This window comes from Henckelia pumila, chromosome 1 (genome assembly GCF_033568475.1).
Source record: "Henckelia pumila isolate YLH828 chromosome 1, ASM3356847v2, whole genome shotgun sequence".
Taxonomy (NCBI): domain Eukaryota; kingdom Viridiplantae; phylum Streptophyta; class Magnoliopsida; order Lamiales; family Gesneriaceae; genus Henckelia; species Henckelia pumila.
The window spans coordinates 110148411-110173624 of record NC_133120.1 but is presented as its reverse complement, the minus strand read 5'-3'; the positions used below and the strand labels follow the sequence as shown (position 1 = coordinate 110173624).

At 30.0% G+C, this 25214-nt stretch overlaps 3 protein-coding genes and 1 long non-coding RNA gene across 4 annotated transcripts; 2 read left to right on the top strand and 2 right to left on the bottom strand.

Annotated features, from left to right (window-relative positions):
* Positions 1–2779: 2779 nt before the first annotated feature.
* LOC140876111 (uncharacterized) lies at positions 2780–4362 on the top strand. The gene is made up of 2 exons (XM_073279980.1): positions 2780–3933; positions 4164–4362. Exons 1-2 carry the CDS (start codon positions 2858–2860, stop codon positions 4210–4212), a joined length of 1125 nt encoding a protein of 374 aa, XP_073136081.1. The 5' UTR covers positions 2780–2857; the 3' UTR covers positions 4213–4362.
* Positions 4363–4495: 133 nt separating this feature from the next.
* LOC140892731 (3-ketoacyl-CoA synthase 10-like) lies at positions 4496–8275 on the bottom strand. Its single transcript, XM_073301707.1, has 3 exons — positions 7786–8275; positions 5746–6374; positions 4496–5284 (listed from the first exon to the last, which is right to left on the bottom strand). The coding sequence occupies exons 1-3, from the start codon at positions 8170–8172 to the stop codon at positions 4729–4731; spliced, it is 1572 nt and encodes a 523-aa protein (XP_073157808.1). The 5' UTR covers positions 8173–8275; the 3' UTR covers positions 4496–4728.
* An 8139-nt stretch (positions 8276–16414) lies between these two features.
* Positions 16415–18456, bottom strand: LOC140876422 (uncharacterized). Its single transcript, XR_012148786.1, has 4 exons — positions 18296–18456; positions 18039–18099; positions 17767–17843; positions 16415–16698 (listed from the first exon to the last, which is right to left on the bottom strand). It is a non-coding gene; the product is annotated as an uncharacterized lncRNA (long non-coding RNA).
* A 5809-nt stretch (positions 18457–24265) lies between these two features.
* LOC140872349 (ethylene-responsive transcription factor ERF017-like) lies at positions 24266–24853 on the top strand. The gene has a single exon (XM_073275169.1). The coding sequence runs from the start codon at positions 24266–24268 to the stop codon at positions 24851–24853; it is 588 nt and encodes a 195-aa protein (XP_073131270.1).
* Positions 24854–25214: the final 361 nt, after the last annotated feature.

The following is a 25214-nucleotide window of genomic DNA, read 5'->3' as shown; positions in this document are numbered from 1 at the left end:
ATATTTAAAACAAGAAAAAAAAATAAATAGAAGAATTAAGAAATATATGCTCTCAAAAAACCAAAACCTAATTTTTTGAGAAAAAATGATTTAAAATACACGATCTGAAAAATAAATACACAAAAAACCCTGAAATCATTTACGAAATTCTCTTAAATATTTTTTTAAAGGCAAAACGACCTTAAATCTTAATTGGATGTTGTGTGTCACTGTGTGGTCGTCCACTCGGAAGAGTCGAATAGAAAAAATAAATCAAATATCCCATAAAAAAAGAATTTGATCGCCACTTAAAATAAATTACTTTATTTTATTTGAGAAGCCAATTTATTATATATTTAAAAAAATGGGGCACAACCCAATAAAATTTATTTAAAAAAATACCAAACAAAACCAATATATATATATATATATACTAAAAAAATGTACGTGCGTTGCACGTAACAACAATTTTATTTGATTAAGACCGAAGTTATCAAATTTTGAATGTTTAGTTTTATTAAAATTAAGTGTTAAACTTTTTACGGACAAGTTCAAACTTCAATCATCATGATTCAATATCTAATTAGCTACTGAAGTTGTCATATGACCTATTTAACTTTTTTTTTTTGTTATATTTTGTCGGTTTCTGATCGACGGTTTTTTGTAGTATATTATATGTTTATGCATTGAGTTTGATTTATTTTTTAGCTAACAATTTTAAACAATAACATACGTTATATATTTATTGAAAAACGTACAAAATATATATTTGTTACAAATTGTAGGATCAAGAGATTTGTGTTTTATTAAAAGCTATAGTTAGTGAAAATTATGTAACACAAATCTTTTAGATCGTATTGCAGTTCAAAAAAACACATGTTTCAATTGTTCAACCGAAGGAGACGATTATTGCACGCAAACAATCACATTATCAATAATTGTACTTTCAATCAATATGAATCGAAACTACGAGCATGACTATGATATTAATTGTATAACCGAACACGTCTTGATGGTAACAATACGACTCAAATATTTTAAACAATACAAAATATCAAGAGTCGTGTTTAATTTCGATTAATGTTCTCAGAGACTATTACTGCACCCCAGCATAAACATTAGTGAACCAAAAATCCATTTTTTTTATTTAAAAGCTTTATTTAGAGATGAATTTTGATCTTCTATTGATAAAGTAAACATAAATCACGTATTATTTTTTCAATGATAAACTATGTTAATCATAAGACAATCTTTGTACGTAGCTTGAATTGCTATTGTAATTTATTTTAGATAAATGATTTTTGATTCATTAACTTGTTCAAATTTGAGTTTTAATTAGTCCATTGAATTGTCAAATTTGATTTTGGTGCACTAACATTTAATTTTCGATTATTATTAGTTCAATTTCTAACGTGATTTTTGATAATTCAATAATGTTTGATCTCAATTTTTTACTCGATTATGTTTTTATTCTTAATTTTCTTCTGTAATAATCCAATTGTGTTGTTTTAAATTTGATATACATATCAAACACATGTTGTTGTACATGCCATAAAAAGCAATTATTGCTAGGATTTAAGTAATTTAGATGTAAGAATAACTTTTCTGACTTAAAATCGATTTGAATTTAGTGTGATTTTCTATTTTTTATCACACAACTTTTTACGATTTCATAAGAATTATCATTAGTTGATTCTATTAGCCAATTATTATACTATAATACAAATATCAACATAAAATTTATTTATAATCACACTCTTGATGTCTCACTTATTTAAACTATATTTATTTTTTATTTGTTTGAATTATATAGTTTAGTTCTCATATTAAATATCATGTGTCATACTCTTTTAACAATTAATCCCTATTAAATTCATATTATTAACTACTTGTATAATTATTTTATTTTATTAAAATTTCATTAAATAAGGGCAAAATGAATTTTTTTTTTACAAAATTTAATTTTTCAAACATTTTCTTAATATTTATGTAAAAATACGCACAAGCTTAAACACGTGGGATGAAATGAGTATATTATTTTATCTTGAACAAGAAGATATTAATGTTGTTATGTTGTTGATTACATTAGTAGTCCTTCAAATTTTCAAAAATATTGACAAAAATATTAATTATTAAATGAAAAATGATAATAAGTAAAGTGTCACGTGCACTTTTATTTCATATTAAATATCATATATCATATTCTTTTACCAATTTATCTCTATTAAATTTATATTATTAACGACTTTTATAATTATTTTATTTTATTAAAATTTCATTAAATAAGGGTAAAATAAGAAATTTCTTTATAAAATTTATTTTTTCAAACACTTTCTTAATATATATGTGCCTCCGCCCTTGCAACCCGCGGGCCAGCCCGCCTAATCCGCAACCCACCTTGGGTTGGGTTGGGTTGAGTATTTTCAGCCCGTCAAGATGGTGGGTCGGCCCGCCATCGACCCACCAAAAGATGGATTTTTAGTGAGGCGACCCGCCCCGTCATGAATTGGCCCGTTTGATAGCTCTATACGTAATCATCCGCTAATCATCTATCGTTTCTTAGAATATTATTCATATCTAATTATATTAAGATACGAGTTCGAAACTAGCTATTTAAACAGACTTTCATTAAAATACAATTGCAACAATATGAAAATAAATGGATAAAGTTAAATAATTTAAAAATCTTACCCCATGTCACTATCTACTTTATAATACCCACGAGGACCTTCTCACAGGCCTGCATTCTCCGAATTCTGTACTTTTGCCTACAAATAGGAAATGGAAACCAAGTGAAAAAACACGCGACCCCCTTTCCATTTTCATCAACCTTGCTGAAATTTTGTGCCCAAGAGGGAAATTTAAGTACAACTAGGAGATGAAAGCCAAGCTTTCTTCACCGAAATCCATAAATGCTACTCAACCACAAACTTCAAATCTTGAAAATATCAAAGAACCCCACTTATCAAATGCTTATTACGTTCGAGCCTTTGTTAAGCAACTATCCTCTTCTAGATCCAAATTAGATTCTTCAAATCCCAATGAGCATCAAGATATAGAGAAAAATGTTTGTGATTATATTAAACCAGAGAAATCGAATCAGCCTGTTAAAAAGCAGGTGAGGAAGAGGAATCACCCCAGCAGGCCTTATAAAGAAAGGCTTCTGAATATGGCCCAAGCCCGGAAAGAAATCGTTGCTGCTCTCAAGTTTCATAGGGCGAATACGAAACAGGGGAGTGAAAAACAGGGGACGTTGGAATCAGGGCCTGGAATTCAGGCGCTGGAGAGTTCAAGGAATGATCGAGTTTGTGCTGGCCATGAAGGTCATGACATGAAATCCAGGAGCTGGAATTCAAGGATTCTTGCTTCAAACTCTTTGAATTCCAATCTGCCGCACGATTCTGTTCCCTGTTTCTCCTATCCTACAGGCTGCTTCTGTTCTTCTTACAGTTCTTGGCCGTTTTCACCAGAAAATCTTGATTTTGTACTTCCAAGCCGAACGTTAGGCCTGAATCTGAATCTTCAAGATTTCGACGATGTTGATATCATCCCTTTCCATTGTAACGCCAACCCTTCATCAATTTATCCTTCTTCTTCCCCAGTAGTACTCCCCGACGGAACTCCATGTATGGCGGTGCCGCCTTCTACGGTGGTGGAAAGCGGTGGTTCAGGCTTGCTTCAGGTGATGGGCGATGAAGATATAGCTGATAGAAGATCCACCGGGGAGCAGCATCAGATGGAGTGGGATGACAGTGTGAATTTGGTGAATTCTTCGTGGTGGTTTAAGTTCTTGAGGAACATGGAAATCAGGAACGAGGAATATGACCGAAAAGACGAAGATTCTGTTGCGTCTCCGTTCGATGAAGTCATGGAAGTTCCGGCATGGCTGAACGCAACTGAGAGCTGCTTGCAACATCTGGATGATGAATACTTGCGAGATCCTGCTTTGCCTTGGTGAGAATTGGCTTCACAAAGTGCTTACATCACTAATTTTGCATTAAATTAAAGATTCAAAATCTTTAATAAATATGAATTTCACTGTCAATATATTAAACAATTGGTTTGTTTTGTGGCAGCACGTTTGAATGTGTAAGCATATTTTTTTATCCTTATTGGATGCTTCCTTTTTTGTGTTTATCAAATTATGCCAACTACTAACCATATTCCCATGAAAAATTTTGCAGCATGGAGATAGAAGAAATTGAAGGAATGGATGGGGACTGGTTTGCCTGATGACAAAGATTGATTATCACTTTTTCCACATGATTATCAATCCCTGCTTTTGTGTTGAATTTTCTTTCAACTAAAATAAAACTTTCTTGATTGTGTAATGAACTGGAAACCAGATGATTAAATTATCAGGCCATGAGGAAATTGTTGATTTTGCACCTGTTATCCGTTTAGCCTTAAGCATGTCTTTGATAATTTTTTTAAACCTGAGGAGTTCTGGAAACATGTTTAAGCCTTTTGAAGACAAATTACAACCTTTCCATGCCCGAAAATTAGGCTCTTCAACGCGATACAGAAGGTCGAGCACCTGCACCTTTTTTAGTCGAGCAGAGTTCGTGGATTTTCAAAGAAAATCAGCATGATGAAAGAACAACAATAATAGTAATTCTCGTGTAGTTCATGTATAGTAGTATCCTGTAATACTTCAGACATTCAAAGTAGACACTATAGCAAACACAGACTAATTCTCCTGTAGTTCATGCTAGTAGTATCATGTAATACTTTTCCAAGACGTATGCTTCAATTCAGAATTTGAGGATACCTGTCAACACAATCAAGCCATGGGTTTCTTGATGGCTTCCTGATATTGCGCAGCGATTTCCACACCGCGCTGTTGCATTTAAAACCGGAACCAAACGACAGTTGCCAGACACGATCACCCCTACGGACTCTCTCCTTTGCTTCTAAATACGCCAATTCGTACCAAATACTACTGCTCGATGTGTTTCCAAACCTGTGCAAGGCAGCACGGGATGCCTCAAGATTCTCTTCACTAAGTTCCAGGTTCCCCTGCAGCTCATCCAGCACGGTTTTGCTGGCGGCTTGCACGCAGAAGTGCTCGAAAGCAAGCTTGTAGTCTGGGATGTATGGCTTTTTGTGCTGAGAGTCGATGCCATTGCTGAAGAGTATCTTCGAAATTAGCTTTGAGAAGAAGATAAACTGCTCTGAGAATGGGAGGACAAGGGGGCCTAATGTGGTGATGTTGGCCTTGAGTGCTTCACCGCCGATTTCTATCAAATCTCTGCTTAGTTTCACGCCCTTGAATTTTTGCCCGTCTTCTTTTTGATAGATGCACCTGATGAAACAAGATCACGTAACTAACGTAGTTTGCAAACTATTGCGTTAGTCCGGGGTTTACCCAGTGCGCACCGAATGTAGCGGTTGCGGGTTCCCACGTCACAAAGAAAAAAAAATCATCCAGGACGACGGTTTGTAATTTTGTATAGTATTCCAAGAATGACAAGAAAAAAAAATCATTGAATTTGTATAATTAATCTGCAACTGTATAAATAATTTTAATCATCCATGCATGTTTATTTATTATTCCATCAAACTACCCAAAAGATAGGTCAGGCAAGAAGGCCTGAGGGTGTGCTTGGTATAGCTGTAGTAAGAACGGATTATTTATTGAGTTATGTTACATGTAAGTTTATGAATACGATTACGTGTTATCTTTAAAGTTATAAAACTATCCAAATTGCAATATAGTTATGCTGACAGTGATATAAAAAAAAAAAAGGAATTTTATAAGCATACCTGAAGCTGCGATCATCAGCGCCCTTATGCGTTCTCACAATATGCTCAAGCCTGTACTTGGCACGGCGGTAATCACGGCGGCGATTGGACAGCATCACGGCGGAGCAGCCCATCCGAAAATAACAGTTGGAGACGAGCATGGACGTCTCTTTCCCAGGATACCAATTATAGCCCACCATCTCAGTACTCACCACCAGGGCGTAACTACGAGCATTCACAGCTTGCAGCATGTCGCGAGCCAAATCGAGGCCGATGATTCCCGCGCTGCACCCCATGCCCCCAAGATTGAAGCTCAATATGCTATCCATCATCTTGTAATGGTTGATTATCATGGAGGAAAGAGACGGCGTCGGATTGAAGAGGCTGCAGTTCACCACGAGGATCCCCACTTCTCTTGGCCGGACTTTGGTTTTCTCGAAGAGCTCGTCCAGCGCGCCCAAGATCACGGTTGAGGCTTCTGCACGGCCTTCTTTCATGGTGGCGATGTTTTCCGACGAGCCAATTGATTTGGGGACGTAGGACTCATCCCCGATGCCGGAGGATCGGAGGATTTGCTCCTGGAATTCGATGCTTTCTTCGTCGAACTTGCCGGATTTTCGAGCCATCTCGATGACTTGTTCTTTCGAAACCTATATGTATGTAGGATTATAGCACGTGTACAATGAGACTTACATGTTAGGTTACAAAGTGCATTTAAAATTACAAAATTATTCTAAATGTATTTTTAAAAGATTTTTTTCTTAGGATAATTTTGTAACTACGTGAGCAACAGCTAACGTAACATCTTGAACATCTAATGAATGATTGTCACGTAAATTGTTGCTCACATAATTGTCCATGTGATCAAAACTCTATATATATATACGATTTTGTTCCCCTGCAAGGAAATTTGGGGCACCAACAGTTCAGCTGGTGCCCATATCACATTTTTTTTTAATTCTTTTTTTAAACATTTTGGGCCCAATCATCATCCACCAGTTCCACCATCACCGTTCATCCATCTCTATTCGTTTCCATTCACCGTTTCCATTCACCATATACCGTCTTCTCCGTTTCCATTCACCAGCAGCTTGCCTCCATCCTCCTCCTCCCACCACCTCCCCATCACCTCCCCAAACACCGGCCACACCCTCCGCCGCCTGCTACTCGACTCAGATGGACAGAGGCAAGGCCACTGCCTGTAATTCGTTGTCGTCTCCCCCTTGTCATCTCCGGTCGCAACACCATCAACACGCCGTCCCAAGGTCTGACGACCCCTTGACCTCTTGAACAGAGGAAAAGGTTTAACCACCATCCTGTTTCGACTAACACTTGGTCCTAGATCTAAGATTTCCTGAGCACGGTGCTTCTAGATATGGATTTGAATATTTAAAGGGAGGTCGGCCGGTGGAGGGATGGTCTGCCGCTGGAGGGATGGTGTGTGCTGTTGTGAGAGTGAAAGGAGAGAGGAGCGCGGTCGGGAGAGGAAAGACAAAGAAGGTCAAGAGGCCAATTATTTAATTTTTTTTTAAAAAAAAAACTTAATGGGCGCCGGCTGGCTGTCAGCCTCAGCTCAACTCAACTCAACTCAACTGGTTGGTACCCAAGTTTTTCTGCACTCTTAGGGTGCAGGGGAACAACACTCTATATATATATAAATATGCTATTCTGTCCATCGATCGTGCTCACATAATGTGTTCATCGTGAGATGGCACTGAACGCACAATTCATCACATCAAATAGTTGAGTGTCACTTCATGATGGACACATTAGATGAGTACGATGAGTGGGTAGGATAACAAAATTATATATATATATATATATATATATATACATGAATATATATATATATATATATGGATATATTGAAACATGTACATCTCAATCATGCATGTAACCAAAATATTTGTAAAAAAAACGCAACTTTCCAAACATATTAAAAAAGGTTTCATTAAATGTATCCATGTATCAATATTGTATCTATATTCAATAGTACGTTAGCAATAATTCAATTTTTTTTTTTTATCGATCATACTTTCATGTAATATTGTACGTATGTACCTTCAATTCATCGTGAGGTTTGTAACATGCAAAATCAAGAAGGTAAATGGGACGAGGGCGGGAGAGGAGGTAAACTGAAAGAGTGAACACAGAAACGGCCACAAAACCAATCACGGCGGCGAGATCATATCCCGCCGCGTCGTCCCATATGCTCCGCCACGTCTCCCAGCTGTTCAAGCTCCCTATCTCCGCCCCGAAAACCAACAGCAACGCCGGAATCGTCACCAGGTAAACTCCATGCCTGATCAAGTAAAGATACCCTAACTTGACATACTTGAAGTTCACCGAGTTAACGAAATGCGGCAGCCTCCGCCTCACCGTCAGTGAAAAAGCAGCATCATCCCTGTCGACGATGTCCGTCGAAAAGAGGCGTTGCTCCGCAGCCATGGCCAAGAAATATAATTATTGATAACTGATATTTGTTGGTGATCAGTATATGGTATAGTACTGTTGGTGGTAGTTGCGGTGAAAATAAGTGGAGCATTTATTCAGAAATTAGGACATGGAGGGAACCGGGGGAGGAGGTAGGGTAGGGTAGATGTAGGAGTGGGGAGTCAATTAATGTGGGCACGAGGTCTTGCAATTAGGTTAGCGATGTACATGAAGCTAAGCCATAAGATCTTGCTCCTTGCATTTATGACATGAGTAGTTCGAAAATCGAAACATCATAGGCTAATACATGCATATGTATGTATGTTAGTTGTATGTTAGTGTTATCGATCTATTATCTATTATTATTATTATTATTACTATTATTATTACTATTATAAATATGTGAGTTTCATTTTAAATTTACATGGTTACTCTTTCATTATTATTATATATGATTAATGTGTTTTTTTCTTCATTTATTTATTCGTATACTATGAACTCTTTCAATCTATTATCTATTATCTATCTATTACTTCTATAAATATGTGAGTTTCATTGTTAATTTACATGGTTACCCTTTCATTATTATTATATAAGATTAATGTGTTTTTTCTTCATTTATTTATTCGTATACTATGAACTCTTTCAATCTATCTATTACTCTTGTGAGTTTCATTGTGAATTTACATGGTTACCCATTCATTATTATTATATATATTATCTATTATAAATATGTGATTTTCATTATGAATTTACATGGTTACCCTTTCATTATTATTATATAAAATTAATGTGTTTTTTCTTCATTCATTTATTCGTATACTATGAACTCTTTCAAAAAAAAAATACTGTTAGTATTTTTAAATATATATTATATTACTATTATAAATATGTGAGTTTTATTTTGAATTTACATGGTTACCCTTTCATTATTATTATATAAGATTAATGTGTTTTTTTTTCATTTATTTATTCGTATATTATGAACTCTTTCAATCTATCTATTACTCTTGTGAGTTTCATTGTGAATTTACATGGTTACCCTTTCATTATTATTATATCTATTATCTATTATAAATATGTGATTTTCATTGTGAATTTACATGGTTACCCTTTCATTATTATTATATAAAATTAATGTGCTTTTTCTTCATTCATTTATTCGTATACTATGAACTCTTTCAAAAAAAAAAATACTGTTAGTATTTTTAAATATATATTATATTACTATTATAAATATGTGAGTTTTATTGTGAATTTACATGGTTACCCTTTCATTATTATTATATCTATTATCTATTTCTATTACTATTATAAATATGTGAGTTTCATTGTGAATTTACATGGTTACCCTTTCATTATTATTATATAAAATTAATGTGTTTTTTCTTCATTTATTTATTCGTATACTATGAACTCTTTCAAAAAAAAAAATACTATTAGTATTTTTAAATATCTATATAAATATGTGAGTTTAACACTTGACTCTTCAATTAAACAATTTATTTAAGCATTATGCTATAAACTCTTTCAAATAAATCTATTATCTATTATCTATTAATATTATAAATATGTGAGTTTCATTGTGAATTTACATGGTTGCCCGTTCATTATTATTATATAAGATTAATGTGTTTTTTTTATTTATTTATTCGTATACTATGAACTCTTTCAAAAAAAAAAATACTGTTAGTATTTTTAAATATATATATTAATATGTGAGTTTAACACTTGACTCTTCAATTAAACTATTTATTTAAGAATTATGCTATAAACTCTTTCAAATAAAAAATTAAAATGCAATTAATATTTTTAAAATATTTTTTTACTATGAATATGTGATTTTCATTGTGAATTTACGAGACTACCGTTTTTCTTATTACATATGTGAGTTTCATTGTGAATTTACATTGTTACCCTTTCATTATTATTATATAAGATTAATGTGTTTTTTCTTCATTTATTTATTCGTTCATTGTGAATTTACGTGACTACCGTTTTTCTTATTACATAATTAATATTTTTTTCTCAATTATTTATTCATGTGACTCTTCAATTAAATTATTTGTTTAAAAATTATACTATGTACTCTTTCAAATAAAATTTTTAAAACAATTTTTTACTTTGATTTATAATTTATCGTATTCGATTATTTACTTCACAGATGAACCAACACATGGAATACTAATAATAATAATAAATTTTGGTATCTTACAAGATAGTATATTTATACTTAAATAAAAAAATCCATATCGTACTTTATTTTTCATATTAATCTATTTTTATCTATTCTATTACTATTATGAGTATAGGAGAGTAAGAATTACGATTAACTTAAATATTTTTTTACACACTAATTTTCTGAAGTTCACTTTTATATTTTATACATCTACTATTTATTATTTGCTCATTTTCTTATTTGAGTTTTTCCTACAAAATTTATTTAACGTATTTAATTCACACTATTTTTCTAGATCTTACAAGATATTTTATGAATACTTAAAATAGAAAATTTACATCGTGTAATTTATTTTTTCTATTAATATGTCGATGGTCTATTCTATTACTATTATAAATATATAAATAATAATTATGAATTAACTTAAATATTTTTTTAGAGCTATTTTATTTTTTCCACTTTCATATTTTGTGTATATACTATTTATTATTTGCTCATTTTCTTATTTAAGTTTTTCTTTCAAACTATATTTAATTTATTTAATCCACACTATTTTTCAATTAATCTTACAAGATAGTATATGAGTACTTAAAATAAATTAATGTTACATAGTCCTATAAATATATTTATATTATTTAATGCAAATTATTTTTCTATTAATCTTACAAGATAATAATAATAATAATAATAATAATAATAATAATAATAATAATAATAATAATAATAATAATAATAATAATAATAATAATAATAATAATAATAATAATAATAATAATAATATATGCATATATACTTAAAATATAAAAATGTACACAATGTAATTTATTTTTTACACATTATTTTTTCTGTTAATATATTAGTTATTATAAATTATATATTAATTACTATTACAAAATATAATCAATTTATATATCCTTTTTTAATCACTATTTGAGTTCTAATTATGAGTTTAATTAAATATTCTTATTTTTCATACACTATTTTTCTATAAATTTTACAATATATTATATGAATATTTAAATAAAAAATTATATAATGTACTACATACTCAAATGTCTATGTTTTTTACACATTGTTTATCTACTAATATTACATAATAATATATGGATATTAAAAATAAATAAATGATATAAATCAAACATATATGAAATATAAATATTGCGCTACAAATACAATCAAATAATTTTACTTAAATTTTGTTATTCTACGTTATTTTTCTTGTCAAACTCATCGAATATGAGTTCAAAATATATTAAATTAGCAAACTAATGATGTCACTGATCGAATAAACCGAATTCTTGAATTGTATAATTAGTTTTTGTTTTGATAATTTGTTTCATTTGGAAATTTAACTCATAAGAAACTATTATTAGAACTTAAGGTGGAAAAAAAATTCAAAACATGATCATACATGAATCAATCACTAACTCATACATAAAAAAAACAATTATCAACATACTGTATCGAAAAATTTCTAATTAATTAACATATATTAAAATATTATAATTAATTAATCTAACGTCATTTATAATTATCATATTTTGTCTTTGAACTAACACCATTTATTCTTCAGATTTTTATCATAATTCTATGTCAGCGTGTTAATCTTGAATCTTAATTATGATGTATATTTTAGTTTGTAAATAGTTATTAAATTATGATTCAATAAATTTATTTTGACGCATAAATATTGATATTTGGAATATAAATTGTAGATGTATATTGTATATATGCATGCAATACATATATAATCATTAATATAAAAGTTAAAAAAAAAACCCATAAAACGTGAACTAGACAAGGTATATAAAAAAACTACACAATTAAACAAAAAGTAACACAAGTAAAAACTAAATAATTGTCTATTACCTATAGCTTACTAATATTGAATTCTCAAAATTGGGAAAAGTGAGAGGCTTTTATTTAGTTAAAAAAAAAATCAAAAACTAACATTTGATTGAGCTACAATGATTCACTATAAAGTTAGTGGATTAAAAGATGCAACACAACGTGAACTATTGAAAATATTAAATGATTTAAGTTGTATAAAACTCAAATATACAAGTATCTCTTTTAGTGTAAATTAAGAGTTCACTCACCTTAAGTGGTTATGTTGCATCATTGAAAAAATTCAAAGTTCATATACTATACTTGTGATGTCCGAGACTGACAAGAGGGTGGAGAATAATCGTCGGTGTCAAGAAGTTAAAAGAATTAAGCGGCTCTTGACAGGATTTTAGGAGAAGAAGAATTTGAATGAACCGATTTTATATCGAAATAAGAGAGGTCTCAGACTACATAGGTATGTGACTGAATGGTTTGGGCTTGAAAATTTTGATAGAAACTACTCATATCATCAAGGTGAATATCTTCTTTTTGAGATCTCATCGTATATATGAGAGCTTCAAAGTTAAGCATGCTTGACTTGAGACAATTATAGGATGGACGACCCTTGAGAAGTTTCAGAGGATGTGTGCGAGTGAGAACGAACATAAGCATGCTGGAAAGATCCTTGTTGATATAGTGGGGATAGTCGTCGGATCTGGAATATTATAGTATGTATCATTGATTGCCCAAAAAAATATATTGAGAGAATAATACATATAACAAAAGACCAAAAAAATGTAATGAAATCCATAATAAGACAAACAAAAGAAAATTATACGATAAAAAAATATTACAAAATTTAATCCATTTTTTAAAAATAATTAAAAAAATATGTTTATTTCAAAATCGATTTGAGAGTAATTATTTAGCATGAATTGTCAAAATTTTCAATACTACTGTCAAAAAAATTTTGTAGAGTTGTCTAATTTTGTTTTAAATTATATTACTCCAACACGTGTTTTCCACGTGCAACGCACGTGCATTGTTGCTAGTATATATATATATATATATATATATATATATATATATATATATATATAAATAATGACGAAACCTATAGCTGCTGTTTTTCGATACATATTTGATAAATTATCACATAAAAACCGTTATCGAGACAAAACATACTGAGTAAACATAATGCGACATTTGTATAAGATAATAAAAGAAATTAAACAAATCATTGGTCAATTACTCACCCGCTAACTTCGAGATAAAATGGGAAAATTGTAATTTTTTACGTCAAGTAATATAAGGGTCAATGTCACGTTGACCACGCCATATCGGAAAAATAAATATAATTAAATTAAAAAAAATTCCTTTTACCCCCACACGAAACTCTATATGTAAAAATATATGTAAATTTTCAATATATGTGCTTCAATATCATTTTTTTATATATGTAAAATAGAATTTTATTATAAATCAACTATTACAATTTCTGGTAACCAAGAAGAAATTAAAAACCATGACTAATCCAAACATAGGATACGAGGACAAAAAGAAGTAAATTTAACAAATATGTGAGCATATATGCAGCTGAATTAGCATTGCAACCCATATGTTGAATTCCAAGAAAACCATGCATTGCCAAGAATAATATTCCGAATTTGCGCTGACAAAAAGAAACTTAGTTTGTTGCTTGAATAGAAGGATTTTAAATCCATGGATTTCAAATATATTCAAATGTATTTTTGTTGTATATAAAAGTAGCAACATAAATTTCAAATCTACTCTTTTCATGTTTATATGATATTTCATCTTAGTTAGGATAGATTTCAAGTTCGATCCACCCTATAATAGATTCATTTGAAATGTATTTTACTTTATGTAACTAATGTGAAACTAAAAAGTGGGGAAAATTGTTTTTTTGGTCATGTATGTTTGTCATTTTGCGATTTCAGTCCTTTATATTTTCATATTTTAGTTTTAGTCCGCTATCTTTATTTTTTTTGGCAATTTCAATCCTTTTTCCGACGTGGCGCTGACGTGGCACCAATTCAGTGCTGATGTGGAGCTCACGTGTACAATGACACGTAAGCATTTTCGAATAAAAAGGACCTAAATTGCCAAAAATCGAAACATATAGGACTAAAACTGAAATATGAAAACATAAAGGACCAAAATCGCAAAGTGACAAACATACAGGACCAAATTTGCAGTTTTCCCATAAAAAGTGTATAGATTTAGAATTTAATCTATTGTATCATTATTAAAAATTAAATAGAATCGAAATTCATGGATTTAAAATCCTTCAATTCAGGCGCAACCTTAATATTAATGTGAGGACAATTGAGCTAGTTGAAGTTTAACTTCTTCTTCTTTCCTTCTTTTTTTATTTTTATTTTTTATTTTATGGATATGAAATTTAACTTTTCTATACATGAAAATATAAATTAATGTTCCATTTAGGGAGCACTGCATTTTTAGCCTTGTTATTTCAATTTTTTTATTTTTGATCTTGTTAACGGTAAATTTGTATTTTTAGTTTTGTAAATTGCATTTGTTTTTTTTTTTTCCATTTTTTGTCCTTACAGTGAATTTTCATTTTTGCTCATTTAACTTGCATATTATTTTCATTTTTCATCATTTAACTTGTGTTTTTTTTATTTTCAGTCATTTTATGACCGATAAAAAAAATCAATAATGAAAATGACTACAAGTTAAAGGACCAAAATGCAAATAATATACAAGTTATAAGATTAAAATGAAAATTCATTGTAGTAGGATAAAAAAATAAAAAAAAAATGTAAATTACAAGACTTAAAATAAAATTTCGTCGTTAACAGAACCGTAAAATGTGCAAACAAAAGGATCAAAATGTATTTCTGGCTTCGGCGTTGCCCAGAATTAAAGTGGGCCTTCAGTAGTGTAACCAACTACTTGTTCGTAGTTCACGCAATATAGAGAAATAAAATATGGAAATAGATTTTTTATTACAAAAAAACCGAAACAAACGAAAAAAAACATATACAAATTAAGATGAATATAACTGATCAGAAGGAAATCCGATAGGATTGTGAGAAAATTTAATAAAAAATTGATGGTGGGAAAAATAATATAAAGATTTAATTTAAAAGGATATATTTGAAACATATATAACACAATTAAAAAACTAATTTGATAAAATAGCTGATAAATTTTAAGAACAAAATTGAGTATGTGGCTTTTAAATTCCTCCATATATCATATGGGACCGTAAGACGATAGTTTTACGATGGATCTTCTGATATTTTCCACAAGAATTGGAGAATTAGCCGCCAACAATAATGTCGCCATCTGCTCTCCTGGCCGGCCCATGTTTAATTTCTTACTAAGTAAACAGTTTACTTAATAATGTTTTCTTATCAACAATAATGTTTTCTTATTAACGAGGTTTAATTAATCCATAAGCACAATATAATTCAAATAGATTCATGATTTATGCACATGACCATAAATTTAATTACATAAATCGTTTTATACATAGAGATATAAAAATAAATAATTTTATTCTTTGGAGAATTTTATTATTCGTGACATTTCCCTGTCATAATTAGTTTAGGTATAAGTGCCATACTTCACTTTATTAATGTGTGCGAGAGCCCAACGAGTAGAGGGGTAGGATAATTAAATTTACTGGAAATTTAACTAACCATAGTACATCATGCACAAGTAATTAATTAATCAATATACTATTATTTATTGACTGACAAGAATGCATGCATTTGAATTAAAATAAAAATTATTGGTACTTAAAATTTTAAATATATACACTCCAATTTAATTTTCATTTATTTGATCTTTTTTAATAGACAGTATTACGTTTAAATATTTTTTTCTACGTTAAATGTTTTATTTAACTATGCCAAAAAATGTCATCCGCTAGAATCATCATAATAGAATTTTAATTATGTTTGTGAAAACTTATTGTATTTTTGGAATTTATTGCACTATATTACTGCTAAGAAAAAATGAATTTTGGAAACCATTCAATTATCTATAAACATTAAAGCACTTGTGGGTAATTTTGTCTCCAAAAAAGTAAACAAAGTTGGGGCGTTTTATTAATATTAGCGATCGGGGCACACGCGTTGCGTGTGTAAAATGATTAAATTTTAATATAGATTTTAATACAATACGATGAGGTTGTTATTATAAAAATTTGTGTGTGATATATTCTCATATTAAATATATTCATCGGTATACTACATAAAATTTGTGAGCACAATAATTGTATTGATATAAATATCACCAGCAATATTGAAATATAGAAAATCGATAAATGTTTTAAATTGAGTAGCGACCATTATTTTTGAAAAAAGATCGAAAGAATAAAAAATTCACCTTCACGTTGAATAATGTTTTTATCACCTATTTTTCACTTATTTATAAACACTAAATATAAAACTTGTAAATGTATCTCATTATAAACATGAGATATACTTGTTTGAATCAACTGGTCAGAAATTGTCTTCAAACTTGCGACGCTCGTAAACCTGCAAGAGTAACAGTTATAACTGAGAATTTATTCTATGACATTAAATAATATTGGGAAGACATAAAATTTTATTTATGTAATACCGTTTTTATATCGATATTATTGGCAGGTTTGATTTAATTCTTAAATGATAAGCAGTAGTTGTAATGTAATTGCATTTATAAAATAAGGCCACGAAACTGATTAAATCAAGAAGTGAGATATTTTTTTATTCCTTATGGAAATTAAAAGAAAAATTCAAACACTATTTTATTTCAAATTTATTATAATTCTGAAATTTGAAATTTGAAATTTGAAATTTGAAATTTGAAATTACCGAATTTAAATATATTTCAAATTTAACAAAATTCCCAAACTATAAATTTAATATGGTTATTCAAAAGACCCCAAACTATAAACTACCGGCTTAAAAAACTATAAACTACCGAATATAATTATCAAATTCTCAAAATAAGGATATTCAAAAGGCCCCAAACTATAAATTTGGCTATTTTATTTCAAATTTAATATATTTGAAAATATCATCCTGGCTTATCAAAACATTTAACGCATGGATAAAAACAAATCTATTAATTTGTTCAAAGTTCAAATGTTTCAAATTTGAAAATTAAAATAGAGATATCTATTATTCGCAATGTATGGATATGAACAAATGTATTTTATTTTCAAATTTTAAAAAATAATTCTTACTCTTAATTTTTGAAATATATTAAAACACTATTTTAATTTTCTGTAGCGTCAAATCTGGTTTTACTCATGATAAAAACACTATTTTATTTCAAATTTAATATAATTCTGAAATTTGAAATTTGAAATTTGAAATTTGAAATTTGAAACTACCGAATATAAATTTATTTCAAATTTAATATAATTCCCAAACTATAAATTTAATATGGATATATTCAAAGGCCCCAAATAATAAACTACCGAATATAATATAATTCTCAAATTCTCAAAATATCGATATTCAAAAGGGCTCAAACTATAAATTTGGCAATTTTATTTTAAATTTAATATATTTCAAAATATAATCCTGGCTTATTAAATTGTAAAAATTTCAACTTACCGATTAAAGACGACGGATAAATGATTGCGGTGAATAAAAAATTTTCTTCAGTTTTTCCGAACAAAGTAAGGAGATTCCTGTTGAGAAAAAATAATAGACATACAAATCCGTAAACCCAGAACTCAATTCCATTCTGAATCGAAAATGAAACATATAGAAATTAGTATAGATTCATAAATTAAGCAGAAAATTCGAGGAGGAGAAAAAATTGAAATATTTAAAATTGCAAACCTAAACCAAAACAACTATAGAGATTGAGAGAAGAAAATTACCTTCAGTTTTTGTCGACGAAAAATTTTTATTCAGTTTTTGCCGAACAAAGTAAGACGATTCCTGTTGAGATAAAATAATTAACATACAAATTCGTAAAACCATAACTCAATTCCATTCTAAATCGAAAATGAAACATATAGAAATTGGTACAAATTCATAAATTAAGCAGAAAATTAGAGGATGAGAAAAAATTGAAATATTAGAAAATCGCAAACCCAAACCAAAACAACTATTGAGATTGAGAGAATAAAATTACCTATTTCAGTACTTTTGGAGAAAAAGCCATCGGTTGAACTCAAGGATTGCAAGTAGAAGCATGGAAGAGAATGTGAAAAAGTTTATTAGCGTGGGAATGAGAGAAAGTGGGGAAGTTTGTTAGAAAGGTGGAGGTGAGAAGAGGGTGGATAGGACAAAATAAAAATAAAATCTTGGAGAAAGAAATATAAAATGTAGAAGAACCGTGAGTGGAGGGGTAAAAATGGCAAAAAAAAATGATGTTCTCAAATGGGTGGTTTTTACACGGGTCTCAACTTTAATAAAATAGTAAAGATAGTAAAGATTTATGGGTGAGTTATATAACATGCACGTCTTTATGGGGGCCTTTTTTTTCTTTTTTTTTTTTGAAGGGTTTATGGGGGCCTGTTAAATAATAAATTAGTGGCATGTCATGTGATTAATTTACGCGTGGATCTATTCTGTTCTAATATTGACAATTTTTGGTCCGGTCTGCCAGCATCAACGGATCCAATCACCCGACAAATCAAATTTGTCGCGTGATCGAGTCCGTTAGATCCCTACTCGGACACTGCCCGGGTGGGGTAGCATAAACAATCCTCACTTCTTTGAGATGTTACCGTATATTTAAAATATTATTATTATTATTAAAATGGGAAATTGATTTTTCGTCCAATATATTTGATTTTTTGCAAATTTTTTCTTTTATGTTAGTTTTTGGCCATTTAATTCTTTGTTTTAATTCTAAAAAAAACTTTCTTTTACAATCTTAATCTTTTTTATATGGAAATTTTTAGGTCACAACTAACACATCGACATCATATTGAATTCAAAAAAGCAAATAAATGACTAAACTGAAAAAAAAAAAAACAAACAAACAAAAACAATGAATTAAAAGTGAAATTTAACAACATATGTTAATAAATTTAAAAAAAAAACATAAATAACCAAATTTACAATTTTCTCTTTCAGAAAATTAAAACTCTGTGGCTACTGTAACGACTGCAATTAATTTAAATTTTTATTTTGACCTTGATTGGAACCAAAAACAAGTTCTGGTAATGATTTTTGGGAGCTTAGATTTGATTTCAATTTATGATTAAAAAAAATATAATGGTAGGATCTAAACATAAAGATCGTGCAAACAGGTATTGGATAATTGTTTTTGGATAATAATAATATTAATGATAATATTATACTAATGATAATAATACCTTTTCCTTTTGGGAATGATTGTTATGGGACTGGGCCAGCCCAGTCCCCCTGTTACATAATCCACACCTTATGAGATGAGATGAAATGATAATGAACATGCATGCTGCTCCATAAAGAATATAAGCTAATTAAGGTCCTTCAATAATACACGTAATTATTATAATATCGTTAAAATATTGGAGTTAAAATATGGAGATAAGATTCAACATTTCAAAGAAAAATCAAGCTGCTGCTCTTATCACGTATTATGGATCCCCGTTGGTCACAACAAAAAATGTTCATAATATTTTTATTTTTATTTTTTTTGTAATTTTAGGTTTTAGTCCATTATTGTGTCGAATTTTGGTCTCGGTTAACTGACATTAATTTTCGATTGTTTCAACTCAATTGCTAAAATAGTTACTGTCATTATAAGCATTTCTCGATTTCACCACAACACTCCACACTCCGACAAATTAAGAATAAAAGTAGAAAATTAAAATCAAAGTTACTACATAAACAGCTAAATTAAAATCAAATTTACTACATAATTGATGTAAAGACTCTTGCACCAACTAACTTTTAATAAAATTGGTGAAATTTTATTCAACATTATAATTATATCCTCACCATATGACTTAAATTCGTTGAGAAAGTTTCGTTATCAATATTTTTAAACTCAATAATATGTTATCTATCTATATTTTAAAATTTTAGATGATTATATATATATATATATATATATATATATATATATATATATATTACTCATTTACTCTTAGTACAAAAATATGTTACTCATTTACTCTTAGTAAAAAAATATGAAAATAATATTTATTTAAAAATAACAAAAATCATGTCCAAATAATTATTTATCATTCAAACTATATCTTTACAATTTAATAATAGGTGAATCACATAAAAAAACTGATTTTGGTCATTAATGTGAGTGAACTAATATATATTTGGTTGCCTTTTCTATTTTTTTAATCAAAAAAGGTAAAATTATAATTTCACATGAAAAACATCCCCACTCTCTCCATTTCCTCCCACGTTTCTCAATCTTTCATCCATCATTTTGTTACATATTATTGCATAAATATCCTCTTTATTTAGTGTTTTTTTACAATAAATTTTAATTATTAAGTATCATTAAAATCATAATATTAAAATTCAAAAATACCGTAACAACACAAAATATTTTCAAATAAATTTCATGTATTATGTTACACAAACATCGTGTGTGCTTCGTTGGCTAGTAAACACATAATGTGGACGTTGCATGCGTAAAAGCACCGGAGAAACCAATAGAAATTGGTTTTTTGGTGAAACCGTTTTCAATTAATAGTCCCAAAATACCCTTGATAATTTGTTTTTTTTAACACATTTAATTTTACTTTTTGTACAAATCATTCTCCATTTTTTTTATTCTTGCCACAATCCACAAATCCTTAAACTCAATAACCGTCCATTTATTTCTTTCTTCTAATTCGAAATAATCCAAATAGAGAAATTTCACGGAAGATCACAATCGATTTTTATTTTTATGTAGTTTTATAAAACTTTGCCGAAGTTATTTATATCTTGTGGAAACACGTTGCACATGCTAACAAGTACTAATATATATTTTATAACAGCCGGGATAAAAAATTAAATCCGGACATCATTTAAGTAGTAAATTAATAAGCCCGATTCAACATCACTTCTAAATCGGCAAAAGAATATATATATATAAAAACCATATCAACTTAATTCGAGTTATAAATATGGCCGCCATCTTCACATCGATAACTATCACGTGATTATCGAACATATATTTTATATATGCCGTACGTACCCAAGAAAACAAAAACAAAAAATATAAGAAATTTTTTTGTTGTACACATTGGATATGGACAATTTTGTGAATTTATGTGTCTCTCTCTGTATAATATAGTGTAGTTTTGAATTTGTCGTTCCATCTTATTATGAAACTAAACTATTTTGCTACATTATAATATCATTTGTTATATTTTATCTTTCTCTATTACTATTTCAATTTAAAAAATTGATAGCTTTTATTTTAATTTTTTTAAAAATACTTCATTTTTTATTTTTTTTAACGCAGTATCACGTGTGTAACGATTATATCGGGTGGAAACTATTGATGTATGCCTCACATGAAAAATAGTACAAATGTTGAAAATGACGTGGCTTGCTAGGAACAAGCTGCTCGCGCCATTGAAGAAACTTCTATTACGGCAACCGAAATCGGAATCAAACACATTTACGAGTTCCCACGCAATATTAATCCCCCCAGGCCAACTGGCGACCCAATCACTTGTAAAATATATGTGGTCGGGGTTTAATTGGTAGATCTTACGTATGCAGCTGCGTCAATTTAATTTTACTGCATGGCATATATTTTCCTAAGATCATGTTGGGTTTACTTTCGAAGTTATAATCCAACAATAACAATAAATATCGATAATTTATTTGTAATTTCTCCGGTTTATAAGTTGTATGTATGTACTGGATCATATTGAATCTTGAGCGAATTGAGATGTCGTGTATGAATCTGATCTTAATTTATAGAGTGGGCGGTATTAGGATCTTGTATGTAGTGTTGACAATATATAGGTTTACTCTAATGACCACTAAAATATTCTGAAAATGGTTCATACTTGTCTACTTGATAAATATACATGTATAGAGTTTTGATCTCTTAATTAGGGTGCGGAGATTCATATGCACTCGTACCCAAAATAATTTTGATTGCCTTGAAATTGAAAAAATATTTTTTTTGGTCCATTAACTTATCTATGTTTTGGTTTTAGTTCATTAACTTTTCCAATGTTGGTTTAGGTACACTAACTTTGCATTTTCAGTGTTTTTTGGTCCAACTTCATACGTGTCAACTTCTGATTGGTCCAAAATGATGACGTGGACCAATCAGGAGATGACACGTATGCAGTTGGACCAAAAAACACTAAAAATGCAAAGTTAGTGTACCAAAACCCACATCGAAAAAGTTAATGGACCAAAACTCAAAAGAGGTAAAGTTATTGAAACAAGAAACTTATTATCCCCCTGAAATTTTCACGATAGGATCGTTTCGAAAATGCGAATCCAACGATGTATCATATGTTACAAATTTCAATCTCGGTGGCCAGAATCGTGAAGATGGCCGGAAATTAGGTGAAATCTGCAATTTCTGACCATCTTCAAGATTCCGTCCACCGAGTTTGAAATGTTTTTTATCATATGATACATCGTTGGATTCGTATTTTCGAGACGATCCAACCGTGAAATTTCAAGTCATTAATCAGAGTTATTTTGGGCACGGGTGCATATAAATAAATATATATATATATATATATATATAGAGTTTCTTTCAAGTGCCCACTTATCATGCCCACAATAGTGCTATATCATTGGTGGGCATGGTAGTGGGCATGATAGGTGGGCACTTGAAAGAAACTATATATATATATATATATATATATATATAATATATATATATATATATATATATATAGTTCTTTTATGGTGCCCAATACTATATGCCCACTTCATGCCTACCATGTACAATAGATGAGTTGACCGGTACAATAGATGAGTTGACTTGTACATGGTGGGCATGAAGTGGGCATATAATGTTGGGCACCATAAAAGAACTCTATATATATATAATATATATAACTATATATTTGAGACAAAAAAAAACGTGGACTACATAATTGGGATGGAGGGAGTATAACATTAGATACCATTTGGTTTGAGTGATGACATAAATAATACATAGATAAATAATATAATGCAATAAAAAATAAATAAATAATGATAGTTAATATAGTATTGGATTTGATTGATAGATTATGGTGTATTTGATTTGATTGATTAAATTTTATAAAAAAAAAAATAAATTATCATTTTGTCTTTTTAACAATAAATAAAATATAAATAATATTATTTATAAGGAGTAATATAGTAATTTAAATTCAATTATTTGATTGATATATGTAAGATAAATTATTAATGATTTGATTGATGTAAAATTAATAATTAATATATAGATAAATAATATAACAAAAAGAACGCGAGATTAAATAAAATAAGTTATACATAGATTAATTAATATTTAATAACATAGTTTACCAAACTATACATTAATGTACTACTTTTATTATGTCTAGCAGTCTAGCAACATGAACTAGGCCGAAATGATGGTAGTTGGTATCATCAATCAAAAGCTAATTGGTCGTGTTTATCAATTAATTTCTATTAAAATCTAAAATGCAATTGTTAATTTACTTATCCAAGATGTAACTAAATAAATTTTAATTTTCTTGGGCGCGAGTTGGGAGTTAATAATATGAAAACTATCGTGATCATGATAAAAAAAAAAAAAAAAAAAAATCTTCCACTCCCAATAATTATCTAGTCACATATATAACTTAAGAATTATTAAAATTATAAACAAATAGTAAAATTGCCTCCCCGCAGCATAAAGGGCAATTTTTATTGGCCATATATAATATAAGCGATGGATTATTGGATTATATATATATTCACGTGCAAACTCATTAAAAAAAAATTTTTAAAAAAAGGTTTTACCATCATTTATATTTATACTATGTACTTTACAATTCAACACGCTCCTCGGACCACCTTTTTGACCCGTGAAATCCATTCGATCTTAATTCCATTTCCTCCCCCCATGGATTCTTGGACTGTGCTTCCCCCTTATATATATATATATATATATGTACATTTATATCAACTCAATCTCTCTTAATCTCGACATATACAAACAAAAATGGACATGAATATCAACCAAGAGACGAAGTACACGGGTGTGCGAAGACGCAAATGGGGCAAATATGTCTGCGAGATACGTCTTCCCAACAGCCGGGAGCGCATATGGCTCGGCTCCTACGACACCGCCGAGATGGCGGCCCGGGCGTTCGACGCCGCCCAGTTCTGCCTCCGGGGCCGCAACGCCAAGTTTAATTTCCCCCATGACCCGCCGGATATCGCAGGCGGGCAGTCGCTGACGCCGGGGGAAATCCAGGTTGTTGCGCAGCAGTATGCTAGTAGTTACGTGGGGAGCTCGAGTACACAGCGGCAGGAGACTCCGACGGCGGAGAGCGGCGGAGAGGATCGGTCTCGGGCCGGGTCTCCTAATAACTCCATTGATTGGTCCTTCTTGGATCCAGTAGCGGAAAACGGCGGTGCTGGGAGGGATCAACAGGCGAGTGCTGCTTCGGATTTCGGGCTTTTCCAGCTGGAGCACTGTGACGTGTACGCGCCGCCGCATTTCGCAGCTGAGGTTGTCGATGATGATGATTATGATGATAATGGCCATGGCCATGGCGGATACTTGACGTCGCTTTGGAATTTCTGAGGCCATTTTTGCATGCACACACACTGAATTAAAATGATTCACAATACCTTAATACAGTGAAATAGTGAGTGATTAAACTTTTATATAGAGCTGCATGCATGGATGCATGATATATATATAGATGGAGAAACTAGAATTAATTAAGACTTTATAGTCTTTCTATACCTTGAGAAATTAGGAAAAATATTCTGGATTGAAATAAGTTTCGATCAAAGATCTTTATTATTTATTATATTAATGCTTCGATGTATACGAGAACATTAGCTAGCTGCAAGATTAATGAATTTTAGTACCGAAATTTTGGTGAATTTATGTCTTCATTCGGAAGTATATTCTGCATATATATATATATAGAAGTTTG